The sequence below is a fragment of the Sorex araneus genome, chromosome 2, assembly GCF_027595985.1.
Source record: "Sorex araneus isolate mSorAra2 chromosome 2, mSorAra2.pri, whole genome shotgun sequence".
Taxonomy (NCBI): Eukaryota; Metazoa; Chordata; class Mammalia; order Eulipotyphla; family Soricidae; genus Sorex; species Sorex araneus.
The window spans coordinates 12,459,931-12,475,410 of NC_073303.1; the positions used below are offsets into that span (position 1 = coordinate 12,459,931).

Sequence of the window (15,480 nt, forward strand, 5' to 3'; positions counted from 1 at the left end):
CTTCCTCCTCCTTCTCTCCCTTTCACTACTTCTCTTGCTCTCGATCATCCTTGCTCCTTTTTTTCTGTTTAGGCTCTGTCATTTGCAATATGGTTCCTGAAAACAGTATCACATATATCACTTTACTTATATCCAGCACTCAGTTCTTGTCCAGAGTGACCATGTCCAACATCATTGTCACAGTGGTCCCTTCTTTGTCTTAATTGCACTCTTCTACCACCCACCCCCACCTTGGGGGCAAACTTTATCCTGTGGACCAGTCTTCCTGGCCCTCATTCCTTTTGTCTTTGGGTTTATTCTGTATACCCAATATACAGCATATTATTATAGTATATCATTGTACTGTGTTAGGTATCCATAACATACCTCTCCCACCAATGAGTGTGATCTTTCTATGTCCCTCCCCTCCCGTCTCTTCGCTCAGCACGTTATGCTCCAAGTCCATTCATACATAGGCAAATTTCATGACTTCCTTTTTTCTAGCAGCTTTGTAGTATTCCACTGTGTAGGTGTATCACAGTTTCTTTACCCGTTCATCTGTCCTAATCTTGACATCAGTCCTAGGAGCTGTAGGTCTGATCATCTTCATCTCAAAACTGATGGAATCTGTGCTCAGCCCAGATTCACCCACCCACGTCAGTTTCCCTGCTCAGTGATGCAGTCAGATTTTTAGCCCATTAAAATGCACTCATGTGTGAGTTACTATGCTCTCATGGCATATAAGGATGCACGTCTTTTAGTGTAGATGTCATTTTTTCTAGTGTCAGGGAGCAGGGAAGTTCCTTTTCCTCTGGGTCCTCCTAGGACTGGAGTAGTTTTCCACTGAGGCAGCACCAGATAGCTTAGCCGAAGGGAAAAGTTCACTTAATGGCATGCAAAACTGCCCATTAATTTGGAAATAAAATGACGCAAGCCAGAGACATACAGATGGTGGGTTTAGGGACCTGGTCCGCCAGAGAGAGGAGGGGAGAGGCCTAACAAAGAGGAATAACCCCATCGCTTACTCTGAGAGTGAGAAGTTGAGTGTCTCAGGTAGAAGCCATGTGTTCACTGAGAAACCTACTCCTGATTGATATCCAAAACTACCTTTTTTGGGGGGGTCATCAAGAGGGGGAGCAGGGATTGCTTTCTTCCATGAAGAAAAGGCAAAGGATGGAGACAAGAAACAAGAATTTTCCAGGAGTTTCTGCATTGGGTTCTCTACTGGAAAAATCAGGTGTCATTAACTTGTAACAATCCAATGTCAGTCTGGTCTGTTAAGAGGGAAGACAGAGGAGATGCTGGTGGCGTTATGATAGTGGCCAGTAAGAGGTCACCCAAGGGGCTGATAATCTGGTTGGCTGATAGCCTGGTCGATCTGGGTGGATCTTACAGGAGTCCTCAAACAAGTGAGGAAAGTGCAGTTAAGTTCTATAAATATGTGGCATCTAATTATCTTTAGAATACTTGCTATGGAGATTTCTTACAGTAATAATGAAAATTTATATATATATATATATATATATATATAAACTATTTACTCCTGCCTAGAAAGAAGGCTAAACATTTGGGCATTTCCCTCTTTTCTGCTTCATTCCTCTGCTTCTTTTAGCAAATATTAGTAGAGCACTTACTATGTGCTGTAGTCATTGCCCTGGGCATACCTCAGTGAATAAAACACATACCCTTACCCAAGAGAACCTGAAAAAAAATTTTTTTTTTCCTGTTTTAGCATCTACTGCATGCTGCTTGCTTTGAACTTTACAAAAAAAGGAGTCAAAATCCATAAGGTCTTCAGAGAACTGACTTTACAGTAGATGGTCTCCACGTAGTTAATATATATGTCAGGCATTGAGTTCTTCCCTGAACCGCAGTGCCCACACATAAGCATAAAGTCTTACGTGTGTATCTCAGACTCATCTCTCCATTCTGTCTTCCTTTCCACTGCAGTCGAAAACCTGCACATCGTGGTGTCATTTGAACCATTTCCCAGCTCACTTTAAGAACCTGGAGCCTATATTTCTCTTGCTATTATAGTTTGAAACTGAAATAACTCAATCCAGGGAAGGGGATTTTAAGCCTTTAAAAATGGAAATATTTTCCAACCTTCTTTTTGCTACCTCTGAATGTATTTTAACTCTCATAAGCCCTTACGTAGCATTTCTCTAAGTAGCATTGTCAGAAAAGCCAGACCACATAATCTAAGACTCACCCCAAGTTTCAGTAGAATCTTGTGTATCCTGTGATTCTGTTTCCATTTAACATGTTTTTGTTTGTATTGGGGGTGTTGGGGGGAGTGCTTCCTGGGCATTTGGACCACTCCTGGCTGTGCTTAGGATTTATTGCTGACTGCGTGTTTAGGAATCAACTTCTGGAAGTGCATTAGGGGACCTTATGTGGTGCTAGGAATTAATCCTGGACCAGCCGCATGCAAGCCAAGCACATACCCCCCTGTACTTTCTCTCTGGCCCCTTGACATCCTTTTATACACAATTTTTAAGCTCAGCATTAGCAACCCATTTTCTTGCTAGTCTTATTTCTCCTAAAACAGAAGCGACAGAACTCAGTTTGGGGTACAAAGAAATTACAGGGGGATGACAGATGACTTGTGGGCTTTAAAATCAGTCTCTGTCAATCTCTGTAAATTGAAGTGAACCTCCTTCTTCTGACTTACATGGTAAGTTAGTAATTACATAATCTAAGCTATGTAAGTCTAGATTCCTCTAACAGCAAATTTCAGCGTCTCGAGAAAGCTTACTTCTTAGAGCATCTAATTTCCCAACCGACATCAAAGTTGGAAACAAAGGGAGCCAAGGGTCTTGTCTAGTTAGTTCCAAACACACCCTCTTTTCTTTTTCTTTTTGCTTTTTGGGTCACACCCAGTGATGCACAGGGGTCACTCCTGGCTCTGCACTCAGGAATTACCCATGGCGATGCTCAAGGGACCATATGAGATGCTAGGGTTTGAAACCCGGGTTGGCCACGTGCAAGGCAAACACCCTCCCCGCTGGACTGTCGCTCCAGTCACATACCCTTTTTTCTGTGGGTCCTCATGGGGACCTTCAAGAGCAATCCCACAAGTAGTGCTATCATCTGCCATAGACTTGCTACCAGACAGAATCTCCCACGTAGTGTGTGTGTCTGTGTATGTGTCTGTGTATGTGTCTGTGTGTCTGTGCTGTTGCATTTAATTGCGTTCCTGAGCTGAAATGTCACATTAGATTGTTCCTATTTGTCCTCAGGTTCATAACTGCCCAACGATTCTGAATCCATCAGCAGAGGAGCTGGGAATCTAAATTTCTGACAGCTGAATTTCTGAAGAGAAACTTTTCCACATTTGAGGGGACAAATCGGGAGGCAGTTAGTTGCTTGTTGCTTCTCTCTCTGAGAAGCTTGAAGCCCCCGTAGGTGTTTGCCTTTTGCAGACTTGTCACCACCAGAGCAGCACTGGCTGGAAGGAAGCTCTCAGGATGCTTCTGAGCAGATGGGCGCATCTATTTCTTTGTGACGCTCACCTTGCTCCCGAGAGTCCCTCTCTCTCTCTACCTCCAAGCCACCAGGTCGTTATTTTGGTTCCTTCCTTCCAGCTTTTCCAGGGTTAGAATAAACAGAGGTGGTGTTTGTGTCAACAGTGTGATTTAGCCAGCTAGGTGACACTGTCACTGTAGAAGCTGAGTCAAAGAAAGTGATGAGATATGTCTGAGCAGGAAACACAGAATCTCCAAATGAAGAGTGCCCCGGCATTCGGAATTTTCGCACTTTTGCCTGCATATTATAATGTATTCACTGTAAAGTCTAGAAGCCTTATAAATATATGACTGGCAGTTGCCTCAGGCAGAAATCTTTTACTGATGCAATGAGATAAAAGTAATTAAGCTACATGTAGACTGATGGGTAATTAAATCCATGTGAAGCATTTTGTAACTAATTGCTATGTTCTAATCACAGATTGCTTTCTATTTGTCAAGGTAAGTGTATATAATTACGCAGCCCTTATTTTCTTTAATCTGAAATCATCCCAGTTGGGTGAATATTTTAAAGCACTCCAAGTCTTCGATGCTTTGGTAGATTTCTTGCATAAAGGTAATTTGCATATTGTGTCATTTGAGGGCCCTTTGTAGTAAAATAGCTCTTAGTGTCACTTATGGCGACGCTGTGGCCGGTAGCGACTCCTGCCGTCTCGGTTCTTTGTTCGTTGGGAAAGTTTTTTACTGGAAGCCCGGCTGGTTATTCATTGGATTTCTTCCTGTCCATGTGCACTGCGGTAGGGTAGCGTGACCGAGGGTCCCCGTATGTGGATCCTTAAAGCCCATCCCCAGTGGCAGGGGCCAGATGGACCCATCCCTTGAAGCTCTGGGGTGAGAGGACTGTGTGGTGTGAGGCTGGGCTAAGATTCCTTGGCTCGTGTGACGGGCGCATTTCTAGAGGCATGGCCTGAGGTGGGAGCAGGAGTTTGCACACAGGCCCCCACTCAAAGCTCAGCCTTTTAAAATCCCAGCATCCTCCACTGCTGCCTAAGGCTGGAGCTAGAATTGACTAGTCCCGCCCACCTGGTGTGCTTCTGGGGAGACAGCCCTGCCCCTGACCGGCTTTCTGTTTGTCCTGTGGGCCGGTCTCTGGCTCTTGGGAAGCTAACATTTTTATTTTATCGTACTGCATTTTTTTCTTTTATCGAATCACCTTGAGACAGAGCGTTACAAAGCTGTTCATGATTCCCTTCCAGTCACGCAATGTTCCAACACCCATTTCTCCGCCAGTGTCATTTCCCAGCACCAGTGTCCCCAGTTTCCCTCCCACCCCCGCCTACTTCCTATGGCAGGCACCTTTCTTCCCTCTCTCTCTGAATCTCTCTCTCTCTCACTTTGGGCCTTATGGTTTGTGATACAGATGCTGAAAGGTGATCCTGTCTGCCCCTTTACCTGCTGTCAACACGCGGTTCTTGCCCAGAGGGACCATTTCCAACGGCTGTTGTCATAAAGGTCTCGGGAGGTTCATATTTGTGAAGTTACTCTGGGTAACACCTTGACAAAAAAGGGATCAATGCCCATTTCCTACAGATTGTCTTCAATTCGTGAACTTCATTTTCTTATTTTCTTATGACAGAGACTGTTCCCCTCCCCACCCATGCACCCAGAAGGCATATTATGATGCCCTTGCATTAAAGAGAAATGCTATAATTCACTTTATCCATACTCCAATAAGTGGAGTGTATATGGTATTTTTTTTTTATTTCATTCGAGGCCCTGTGATTTACGACACTGTTAATGAGAGGGTTTCGCGCACACCGCCTTCGAAAGCCACACTCTCCATCAGAGTCGGCCCCCTGCCACTCAGGGTCAGCCCATTCCACCCCCCCAGCCTCCCCCACCCTCCACAAACATTTTTCATATGCGTTTTGGCCATTGGTACATTTTCTTAAGGGAATATCACCTCCTCAACTTTTTTAAGTTTTATTTTATTTTTTTTACTTAAGGCACTATGATATACAGAGTTATTCACAGTCGAGTTTCAGGCATACAGGCACTAGTTAGTGAAGGAAACTCCACCCCCCGGGCTCCCCCCACCATTGTCCCCAGGTCCCCTTCCACCCCACCCAGTCTCTCTCCTTCACAGGCTTATTTTTAAGTGTAACTGTCTTAGTTTGGGTCTCCTGATAATGGTGCTGTTAGCTCTGGGGGCTGGAAATGTTCAGATACCTAACCTCTACGCCACCAATAGATCCGGAGTCCCTTCCTCCACCCACCTCTTGATACCAGTGACATTTAATGCTCTGTAATTATTGTGGATATTCTTTGACTTGGGCTGGAGCGATAGCACAGCGGGTAGGGCGTTTGCCTTGCATGTGGCCAACCCAGGTTCGATTCCTCCATCCCTCCTGAAGAGCCTGACAAACTACCGAGAGTGTCCCGCCCGTACGGCAGAGCCTGGCAAGCTCCCTGTGGCGTATTCAATATGCCGAAAACAGTAACAACAAGTCTCACAATGGAGACGTTACTGGTGTCAGCTTGAGCAAATTGATGAGCAATGGGACAACAGTGCTATAGTGCTATTCTTTAACTTGGGTCTCCTCTAAGCAATGACTCTTACAAAAGGCCTTGATGCCACTCACTCATGATCTACTTGCTATGGAGTATGACAGCTCTCTTCTGACTACTTCCACCCATTCTCCTAACCCTGCCAGCTGTTATATCTGTGCTCGTATAGCTGAAATATACGGGTGATCTATACCTTCACACAAACTAAAAGAGTACAGCAGAAAATAGAAAACTCTGTTTGTGCTTTAAATCCCGAGATTTTTTTTATAAGTATTGTGTTCATATGCAAAAGACAAGTTAGTGGTAACTGCTGAACTTCAGGTTGTACCCAACTGTGGCTTTGATGAACTTCCCATGTGAGAAATTGTTTCAGCATCAGAGCGTCAGTCATAAAAATATTCTCTCATTTAAAAATGTCACTCCCGTCTGTTCTTCATCCTTCTGTGGAATTGTATGGCCCAAAGAATGCAAAGCCCTTAACTCTCTAATTTTGCTCGCCTCGACTCTGAATCACTCAGCATCTCTGAAAGTGAGTTTGGAATCTAGATCAATTCCTGTCCATTACCGCGATTAGCTAATAGCAATCATTCTAAAGAGTTTAGGATTATGGCACAGCCTCTGAAACTGGTTTGATGTTTTCCGGAGCAAAATATCTTCCACATCTGCTGAAAACCCAGAGAGTCCGTTCAGAGTCCTCCTGTGTCTCTCCTTTCTAGAGGTGTTATAGGCTCCATCCGTGGAAGGAAGGCACTGTGGCATTAAGTGGCTGAACTGAATCAACCTCATCGTTGCTTTCTGCTGAGTCTGGAGACTAGGGAGTCGGATGTTTTCAAATCGTGTGTCATTCTTCCATGGCATTTCATGTGTTTTAGCTTTCCCTTATCACCAAATTCTTGGTGAAGTATGAAAAGAAATGTTCCCAGATGTTGATGTTGTTGTTGTTTAGTAACATTATCAGTTTCTGCCAACAACTTCTTTTTGTGCGTATCGCAGGTGTCAGGAAGCACTGGAAAATACCAAAGCACCTCTTTGGTAATCTGGCTAAGGTAATAAAAGTGGTCGTTTTTAGAGTTTGTTTCTTGCCTGAACTTCTGTAAATGGAAAGTCTCGCCCGTAAGTGTAGAGATGATTCGTATTCACTGGTGCAGTCTGATGGTCACTATAGGGTGGTGACACCATGCGCCTTGTCAGACATAAGAGACTTTGGAACATACAAGCTTCATTTTCATATTGTCCAGTGAAATCTCCTTGTGGCATTTGTTTTTACCTAGTATGGAAATCTCGGACACTCCTTATCCACTGCGTGTGGAGTGTTGTGTGCACACATATAACCTTCTTTGTATACACAGACAATGTCCTGCATATTTACTTTGTGCTATGCACATTCATAGATCTTCACCAGAGATGTATCAGTCAGATTTTTTCTTCACCCCAGCAGTCCACAAGTTTCTTGGGAACATTTAATTAGAATAGCCAGGAACATATAGGAACAGAAGGGGTTTTATACTGAGTAGCATGTGCCAGAGCATGGAGGCCGAATGACTTGTCCATGCAACTACACGTCACTGCCTTTAGCTACAGTAAAAAGTGTTGGGCTTTGTTGGTTAACAGCGGTCATTGCATTGTGATTTGGGGGGAAGGGGGAGTGTTCTTACTTTTACACGATAAACGCTGATAGAGTCAAACTGAAGTATTATTGTGTCTGTAACTCGCTCTCAAATGACTCCAAGACCTGCATTTCCACGTGGATGTGAAGAAAGAGAATGTTCCCAGCTGGTGGCCAACATCATTCCTAAGTTTAGGTGAAGGATCTTATGGGTACTCATGGTCCGAGCCTGGAAACTTTTACTGTTTAACATTGTTTAAAATAGAGGGCAAGACCTTTATGTCACATCATAGAAGTTTGCCAAAGCGGTATAAACGTGGCATCGCTGAAGAAGGAGCTAATTAATGGCTGTCCTCAGGGTGGCTTACTGTGTTTTTAAGACAACATACCGTTCTGTATGGAAGATCACCCAGCTGGGATTTGTCCGGTTGCTTCCCCATCCCGATCTTACTGAGAAATCATCCACTTACGCCACTGAGTTTGCACGATGGCTTAGTTGGTTTATGTGCCGTTAAACCATCATTCAGCTCACATGTATTATTGTCTTGTATAGATTTAATGGAAAGAAATTAAAGGAGAAAAGACAAAAGGAAAGTGATATCCCTGTAGATGAGGACTTGCTGTGAGGATTTAGTCAGAACCACTGTCCCATGTGTCTTGAGGCTGATGTCCCCTTGTCCCTGCCTGCTCTTACAACTGGCACTTTCTCCCTCTGATCACCTTCCTTCAGTTCCCTGCCCTCCTCTCCATTTGATCTGGGCTTTGTTTTGGATTCCATACTTGATATCAAAGAGTATTTGTCTTGTTTCCCTTTCTCTGTCTTTGCTCACATAGAATACCATCTTTCAGCTGCATCCTGGTGGTAGCAGATGCGGTGCTGTCTTTAATAAAAATTGTCACTCATGTCTTAAGTCATGGAGAGTTGGTAGGGTTAAGTGGGCCCAAAGAAATTCTAGGGATTCTTAAAGGAGTATCCTCACAGCTAAGTGGTGGTCCTTCTTCTATCGCTTTTATATACAAATATATATTTATTCCATTTCAAGGTGATGTAGATTTTCTTCTTGCCATCTAGAATTCTTTAACTGTGGATTCCATTAATCATTGTTTGCAGTTTTTATATTTTCTAATCCTTATTTTTAGAGATGTCACTCAGAATAATTGAAGCAACCTATTATGGTGAAAAATATTCCCAATAATATAGCGAGGGCTGCAAGGGCAATATTTCATTTCTTTGGCCAGGTGAGATCAATCTTCACCCATACGTTAATTTATTACAATGCAGCTCATGTAGAGGAAAAGCGATAGTGATAGTCACAGTCTTTTAAAACTGAGCTTTGAAAAGTCTTTTTTTGTTTCCCCCAGAATTTTCTCTTTTGTACGACTACTTTATTGAGGAGATTAGCTTTCTTTTATTATTAACCTTTTACATCTTCTACTTTTCTGTCCTCTGTCAACTCAGATAACTGTGGAGCAGAGATCAGAGTCCAAGCATTAGGGTTGTTCTCCGTTCGGATTCGGGGACGGGGGATACTACGTGTTTCACCTACATGCTCCTCTGTAACGACTTGGGGGAAATAATAATGGATTCTAAGAACTGAACTTTTTTGCTCGTTTTTCCCGTGTAAGATGTGTTTTATTTAGTTCTTTTGCTTTTTTTTGTACCAAAATTTGCACAGCAAAAGAATGATAAAGGATATGATGGGCCTGTTCATTAGAGAGGCTGAATAGACGGGAACAATTTTAGAAATTGATCAAGTCAGATAGATGAACCGTCTTAGGAATAGCAAAAACTTTTCCTTACATTGTTTAAGTAAAACTGATTTCTTTTTCTCTCTATCTTCTCCCTCCCTCCCTCCCTCCCTCCCTCCCTCCCTCCCTCCCTTCCTTCCTTCCTTCCTTCCTTCCTTCCTTCCTTCCTTCCTTCCTTCCTTCCTTCCTTCCTTCCTTCCTTCCTCCCTTCCTTCCTTCCTCCCTTCCTTCCTTCCTTCCCCCCTCTACTCCTGCATTCACTTCTCTAATCTTGGTACTTCGATCTTGCTTATCTTTTTCATCTTTGTTTTCCCAGACCCAGCCTGTCTCACTGGGGCTAATATCACAGCCTCTTTGAGCCAATCCAGTTTTGTCTTTCACTTTGCTCTCTCAGCCCGTGCTAACCCACTCCTCCAGGAGAGCCAGAACTGAGACTCCCAGCTGGCCTGCCAGCGTCTTCCCTCTGCTAGCTCCTAGGTAATAGTTAATCTTAGATCACAGCAGCCTAATGACGAATCCATCTATGTGATGAGCTGCAACAGATGCGGGGCTCATGCTAGAGATGGATGTGGTAAACTTCCTTAAAAAAATTAATGAGGGGCTGGAGCAATAGCACAGCAGGTAGGGCATTTGCCTTGCATGCAGCTGACCTGGATTTGATTCCCAGCACCCCATATGGTCCCCAAGCACTGCCAGGAGTAATTCCTGAGTGCAGAGCCAAGAGTAACCCCTGTGTATCACAGAGTGTGACCCAAAAAGAAAAAAAAATAAAATTAAAAAGAAAATAAGGGGCTGGAGTGATAGCACAGCAGGTAGGACATTTCCCTTGCATGTGGCCAACCCAGGTTCGATTCCCAGCATCCCATATCATCCCCCGAGCATCGCCAGGAATAATTCTTGAGTGCAGAGCCAGGAATAACTCCTCTGTATCACCCAAAAGGCAAATAAAAAATAAATAAATAAAAATGGGTAGAGCTACACCCAGGGCCACTCGAGGCACCGTGCCGTGCTAGGGATCAAATCTAGGGTTCGCGCATCTGTTCCTGCCCTTTGGGCTGCCATCTCTTTCCAGCCCCTGATAAATGTTAGACAGGCAGATAAAGAAATAAATTTGCCGTGGGCTACAGCTCAGGATGGAAACCCTTAGGGAGTGAAGCTGCTTGGGCCAGCTCTTCTCTGCAGCTGGGGAGCCGGTCAGCTGTGGCAACAGAAGCCCACCGGCATGCCAGTGTCCCCGAGTGATGACCAACAGTGGCCTTCGGTTTCCCCGGCGAGTTCATCAGCCAGCTGGCCCGAGAGCTGGTGATGATGGGGCTTCCCGGGGTAGAGAGTCGGGGAGCCCGTCTTTGGCTTCCGCTCGAGGGTGAAGTGATTTCTTGGAGCCCGATGATTGGTGGTGCGGAGGGGCGGGCAGCTCTCATTTAACAGGTGGAAATCGAACTGGACTCTGAAGTAGGAGCTTGAAACAGAACCCGGAAGGCCTGAACTTGGCCATGTCACTGAAGAGCTGTATCATCTTCAACAGATTTGGGGATTGAAGGGGCAAAGGCCAACGTCTCCTCCGGGAGGGGGGAGTCACGTGGCGCCCTCTCGTTCCCCGGGTTTGAAAGCAGATTGCTGTGCTACAGAACATTTCAGCAGCCTTGATCTTGGAGACGTCAAGACCGTTATTCCTGTTGCTGCTGATTTAGTGTTACAGCTGCTTCCTCTTTCTGTGATTTAATTTGAAGTTTCAGCCCACCAGGGGGCCATTGGTCCCCACCTATGCAGCTCAGATGGAGCCGGTTATGGTTTCGACAGGGGATGTTATTTCTATTCCGAGTCAGAGTGATTTTCCCCTCCTGTATTCATCTAGCAACAGCAAGGCACCGTTCCAGGAACTCACTCTCTCTACATAAGGCGGAATGTGGAACCATTTGGATGGAAAAATTATAAATTAAAATTATTCTGTTCATTTAAAAATATTCATATTGTGTTGCTCAAATGCCAGTAACTGGAAAATCATGGATAATGTCCTGTTTTTATAACCTCTTTTAGAGTGTTTTAAAATCCATTTATGTTGTTACTTAGCCATCTCTTTTCCTGGAGTGGATTTTTGTGATAAGATTTTTTTTTAAAGTGTATGAATTTAGTGTTTAATAGCACATATTATAATATGAAAATCATGATGCTACACCGTCGATCAAGGCTGAGCTTTTAAAATAGACATTTACTTACTCCATGAACTGAACATATTTATAAAATTATAAGACTATAGTCTGATTATCATGTCTGATGACTTATTTTGATAATAAAAGTATTAAAGATCAAAATTAAAGAATGGTTTATCAATTTGGGGAGCTACATATTTAAATGAAGAGATCCTCTATATAATAGCACCGCTAACTTACAAGTACTAAAGACACCTCTAATTCTTTCAGTGATTCTAGTTTTTGGTATCTCCTGTTTTTTTGTCTTCCCTCAAGTCATTGGTTCTTTCCTGTGGCCAAAGTAAATGTTCTTTTTTTCCTTGGTTTTTTCTCTTTCCTGTGTGTAGGGATGAGAAGATGGAGTCTCAGATAATGGGGGGAATGTGAAGAGGTTTTTATTTGAGTAGACTCGTTTTTATTTTTTTATAATGTTTTATTGTTTGTTTTGTTTTGGGATCACTCCCAGTAGTGTTCAGGAGTCACTCCTGACCCTGTGCTCTGGGATCACCCCTGGCAGGCTTTGGGAACCATATCGGATTGACCGTATGGGACCATATGGGATTTAGTCCAGGGATTGAGCCCAGATCGCCCCAGGCAAGGCAAGTACACTACCCTCTGAGCTATCTTTCTGGCCCTCTTTTTTTTTAAAAAAAATTATATTTATTTTATAGACCTGGTCATGCCACAAGCAAATGTGTCCAAGGCAAGGGCAGTCTGTGCCTTGAAGAAGAGTAATAATACTATAAATGCGGCTATGGCATTTGCAACTTAACCGTTTGAAAAATGAAGATGCCTTTCTTTCTTTGGTGTTTCAAAAGCATCATCACAGAACTTGGTTTGAAATTTGCTTTTTTGTTTGTTTGTTTTGTTTTGCTTTTGGGGTTGGGCTGGAGCGATAGCCCAGCAGGTAGGACGTTTTTGCCTTGCACGCAGCTGACCTGGGTTCGATTCCTCTGCCCCTCTCAGAGAGCCCGGCAAGCTACCGAGAGTATCTCACCCGCATGGCAGAGCTTAGCAAGCTACCCGTGGCGTATTTGATATGCCAAAAGCAGTAACAAGTCTCATAATGGAGACCTTACTGGTGCCTGCTCGAGCAGATCGATGAGCAACGGGATGACAGTGATAAAGTGATTTTTTTTTATTTTAATGAATCACCGTGAGATACAGTTACAGACTTATAAACTTTCAGGATTGCATTCCAGTCAAACAAAGTTCAAGTACCCATCCTTCCACCAGTGCCCATTCTCCACCACCAATGTTCCTAGTATCCCTCCCGCCGCCTTCCTCCCTCCCACCCCCTCGCCATGGCAGACACATTCCCTCTTCCTTTCTCTGTCCTTTTGCAATACAGGTATCTAAGCAGCCATCATGTTTGGTCCATAGTCTACTTCCAACACGCATCTGCTATCCCAGGGATCCCTCCTACCATCATTTTTTTAGTACTTCTTCTTTTTTTTTTTTGTTTTTCTTTTTGGGTTACACCTGGCAATGCACAGGGGTTACCTCCTGGCTTCGCACTCAGGAATTACTCCTGGCAATGCTCAGGGGACCATATGGGATGCTGGGAATCGAACCCGGGTCAGCCGCGTGCAAGGCAAACGCCCTACCCGCTATGCTATTGCTCCAGCCCCTTCTTATTTTTTTAAAGACTAAAAAAAAGAATAGTGGTTAAAGATATTAGTTTATTATGAATCTTAGCCCTCTTGAGAGTGAGAATCTTTGCTTTTTGTTTCTTTATTCCCCTTTGAGGGTGTGTGTGGAGGGGGAGGTGGGGGGATGTCTCCCAGGAGCTGCTCAGGAGACCCCGGGGTCCTCCTGGTGATTCTTGGCAGACCAGCCTGCTGGGTCCGTGCAAGCAGCCCCTGAGGATGTAGGTGCTGCCCAGTCCCTATGCTACAGTGCTCGGGAGTCCCCAGGCTGTCCTGGGCAGTGCTCAGGAGACCAGGCCTGCTAGGGTTTGAACTTGCCCTGTACAAGGCAGAGGCGGACCTCCCTGGCCTCTGCTTCTTTCTTCTCCAGATTCAAGTTCCTGCTGACCTCCAAGTCATTTCCTCTTGACTTGAGCTATTTCCATTATTTCTGACTTTTTTTCCCCTCCTCTTCTGTCAATAAAAGACATTTCCAATGGTCATTTTAAGACTCCAGAAATGGAGACCTCCAGTTCTGCTCCTCGTCCCCGCCTCTGTGTGCCGGGGGCTTCTTCAGAAGGGACAGAGCACCCCAGCAAGAACAGAATTCATAGCCCCCATCTCAGCGCTTGAGCCTTGAATCAGACGGCCTTGTAGACGGCATCCTTTCATGGAACCATCCCAGGTGCCCTGAAAACCTGGGGGGCACTTAATGGGTTTCATCTTAAATCATACGAAAGGATTCAGCCAGATTTCCTTTGGAATTCTGGGAGAATAATTTTCCTTGGTTCTAATCCTCTGAAGTCAGAATCGTTTGTCCTAACAATAGGAAGAACCGAACATGCATGCTTTTTCCTCGGGCCTCACGATTAGCAAGCACGTTTTCCAACACAAATACTTCCTTTCCACGGCATCCGGCCTTACTGACTGTAGCAATGTGGTGAACCCTTGTTTTTAATTGAATAAAGGCAATATTAGAACACTTAGGGAAAATGAGTCCCTGCCATGAATAATTGCGAGCTAAACCTTAACCAGACTTGACATTTTCCTGTGGGTTGATGACAGCCTGATGAATGAGGTAACTGTGGACGGGACTATCCTGCAGATGAGCACTTCAGTTCCAGGGCCGATGGTTTACAGTGAACGAGGTGTTCTCCGTGATGGGACTGAAGGCGTCGCCTTGATCATAGTCGTTGGGCAGAAGTCCCGTTGACCTGATTGACTGTGAACGCTAATCACTCTATGAGACACACGGGTAACTTGCATTGTGCTACCTCTCTGCTGTCCATAAAATGAACCTAATCACCCAGCACCACTGAGGGATGAGCCGCTTTCTCTCTGCCGTTGGATAATACCCAGATTGCCTGCATAAAGGGGTCGAGAAATAACTGCATTGCCCAGAGTGAACAGCTAGCTGGATGAGGCAGGAAATAGCACTGCCGATTGGTTAATTATCTCCTTTGATTCACAGAGGGCGTTTGTGAGATATGGCTGACCAGCGAAGACACGGGGGCCTACGGCAGAGATATCGGCAGCAGTCTCCCCGCGCTGCTCTGGAAGCTGGTCGAAGTGATCCCAGAGGGAGCGATGCTCAGGCTGGGCATGACAAACCCACCCTATATCCTAGAGCACCTGGAGGTAAGCCCAGACACCCCGGGCCCCCACCCCGACAGCGTGGCAGCCCCTTCCAAGCCCGCGATGCTAGGTGCTGTGGTGGCACGTCCCCAAGAGTGAGATGACCGCCTCCGCTCCCCTTTCGTATCCACCCGCACCTCTTGTCTGTGTTTCCCCGCCGTTAACTCCTCCTGCCGCCTCGATTTCCCAGGACACGCGGCCGGTCTCGGTTTCTCTGTTGCTGCCCTTTCATTTCCCGCCGCAGAACGGGGCCCCAGGCCCTCGAAGTTTGTCTGGTTGTGGCTGCTAATAACACGTTGCATCACTTGGCAGCCTGCCGTGAACCTCGCCTGATTTGAACTCCCGTTCACCTTGTCAGGAAGTCAGGGTGCCTGGGTGTGGGCATGCATCCTAAAAGGATTTCTTTACCTAGAGACAGGAAGAGGTGAAGTGGAAATCCAAGAGCCGTAGGGTTTGAAGGTCTTCTGTCCTCTCACAATTACAAGTCTTAAAAGGAAGATGTGATGACACCAGATCCCTAGTTTCACTTCTGTTCGTCCCACCAAGCCGGGGTACTTGTCCGACAATGACACCGAGGGTCAAGACTTCAATAATTAAAGGCATAGAATACAGGCAAAGGAGCACCATTCAGATGAACATGTTCATACTGGGGTCCTGGG

General features: G+C 45.0%; 1 protein-coding gene across 2 annotated transcripts in view; it reads left to right on the forward strand.

Annotated features, from left to right (window-relative positions):
* CDKAL1 (CDK5 regulatory subunit associated protein 1 like 1) overlaps nt 1–15,480 on the forward strand; it is a 658,282-nt gene that overhangs the window by 378,667 nt on the left and 264,135 nt on the right. For both annotated transcript variants that reach the window (XM_055128799.1, XM_055128800.1), the window contains exon 10: nt 14,658–14,824. In XM_055128799.1, the coding sequence (XP_054984774.1) occupies nt 14,658–14,824 (167 nt within the window). The remainder of the gene's footprint in view (nt 1–14,657; nt 14,825–15,480) is intronic.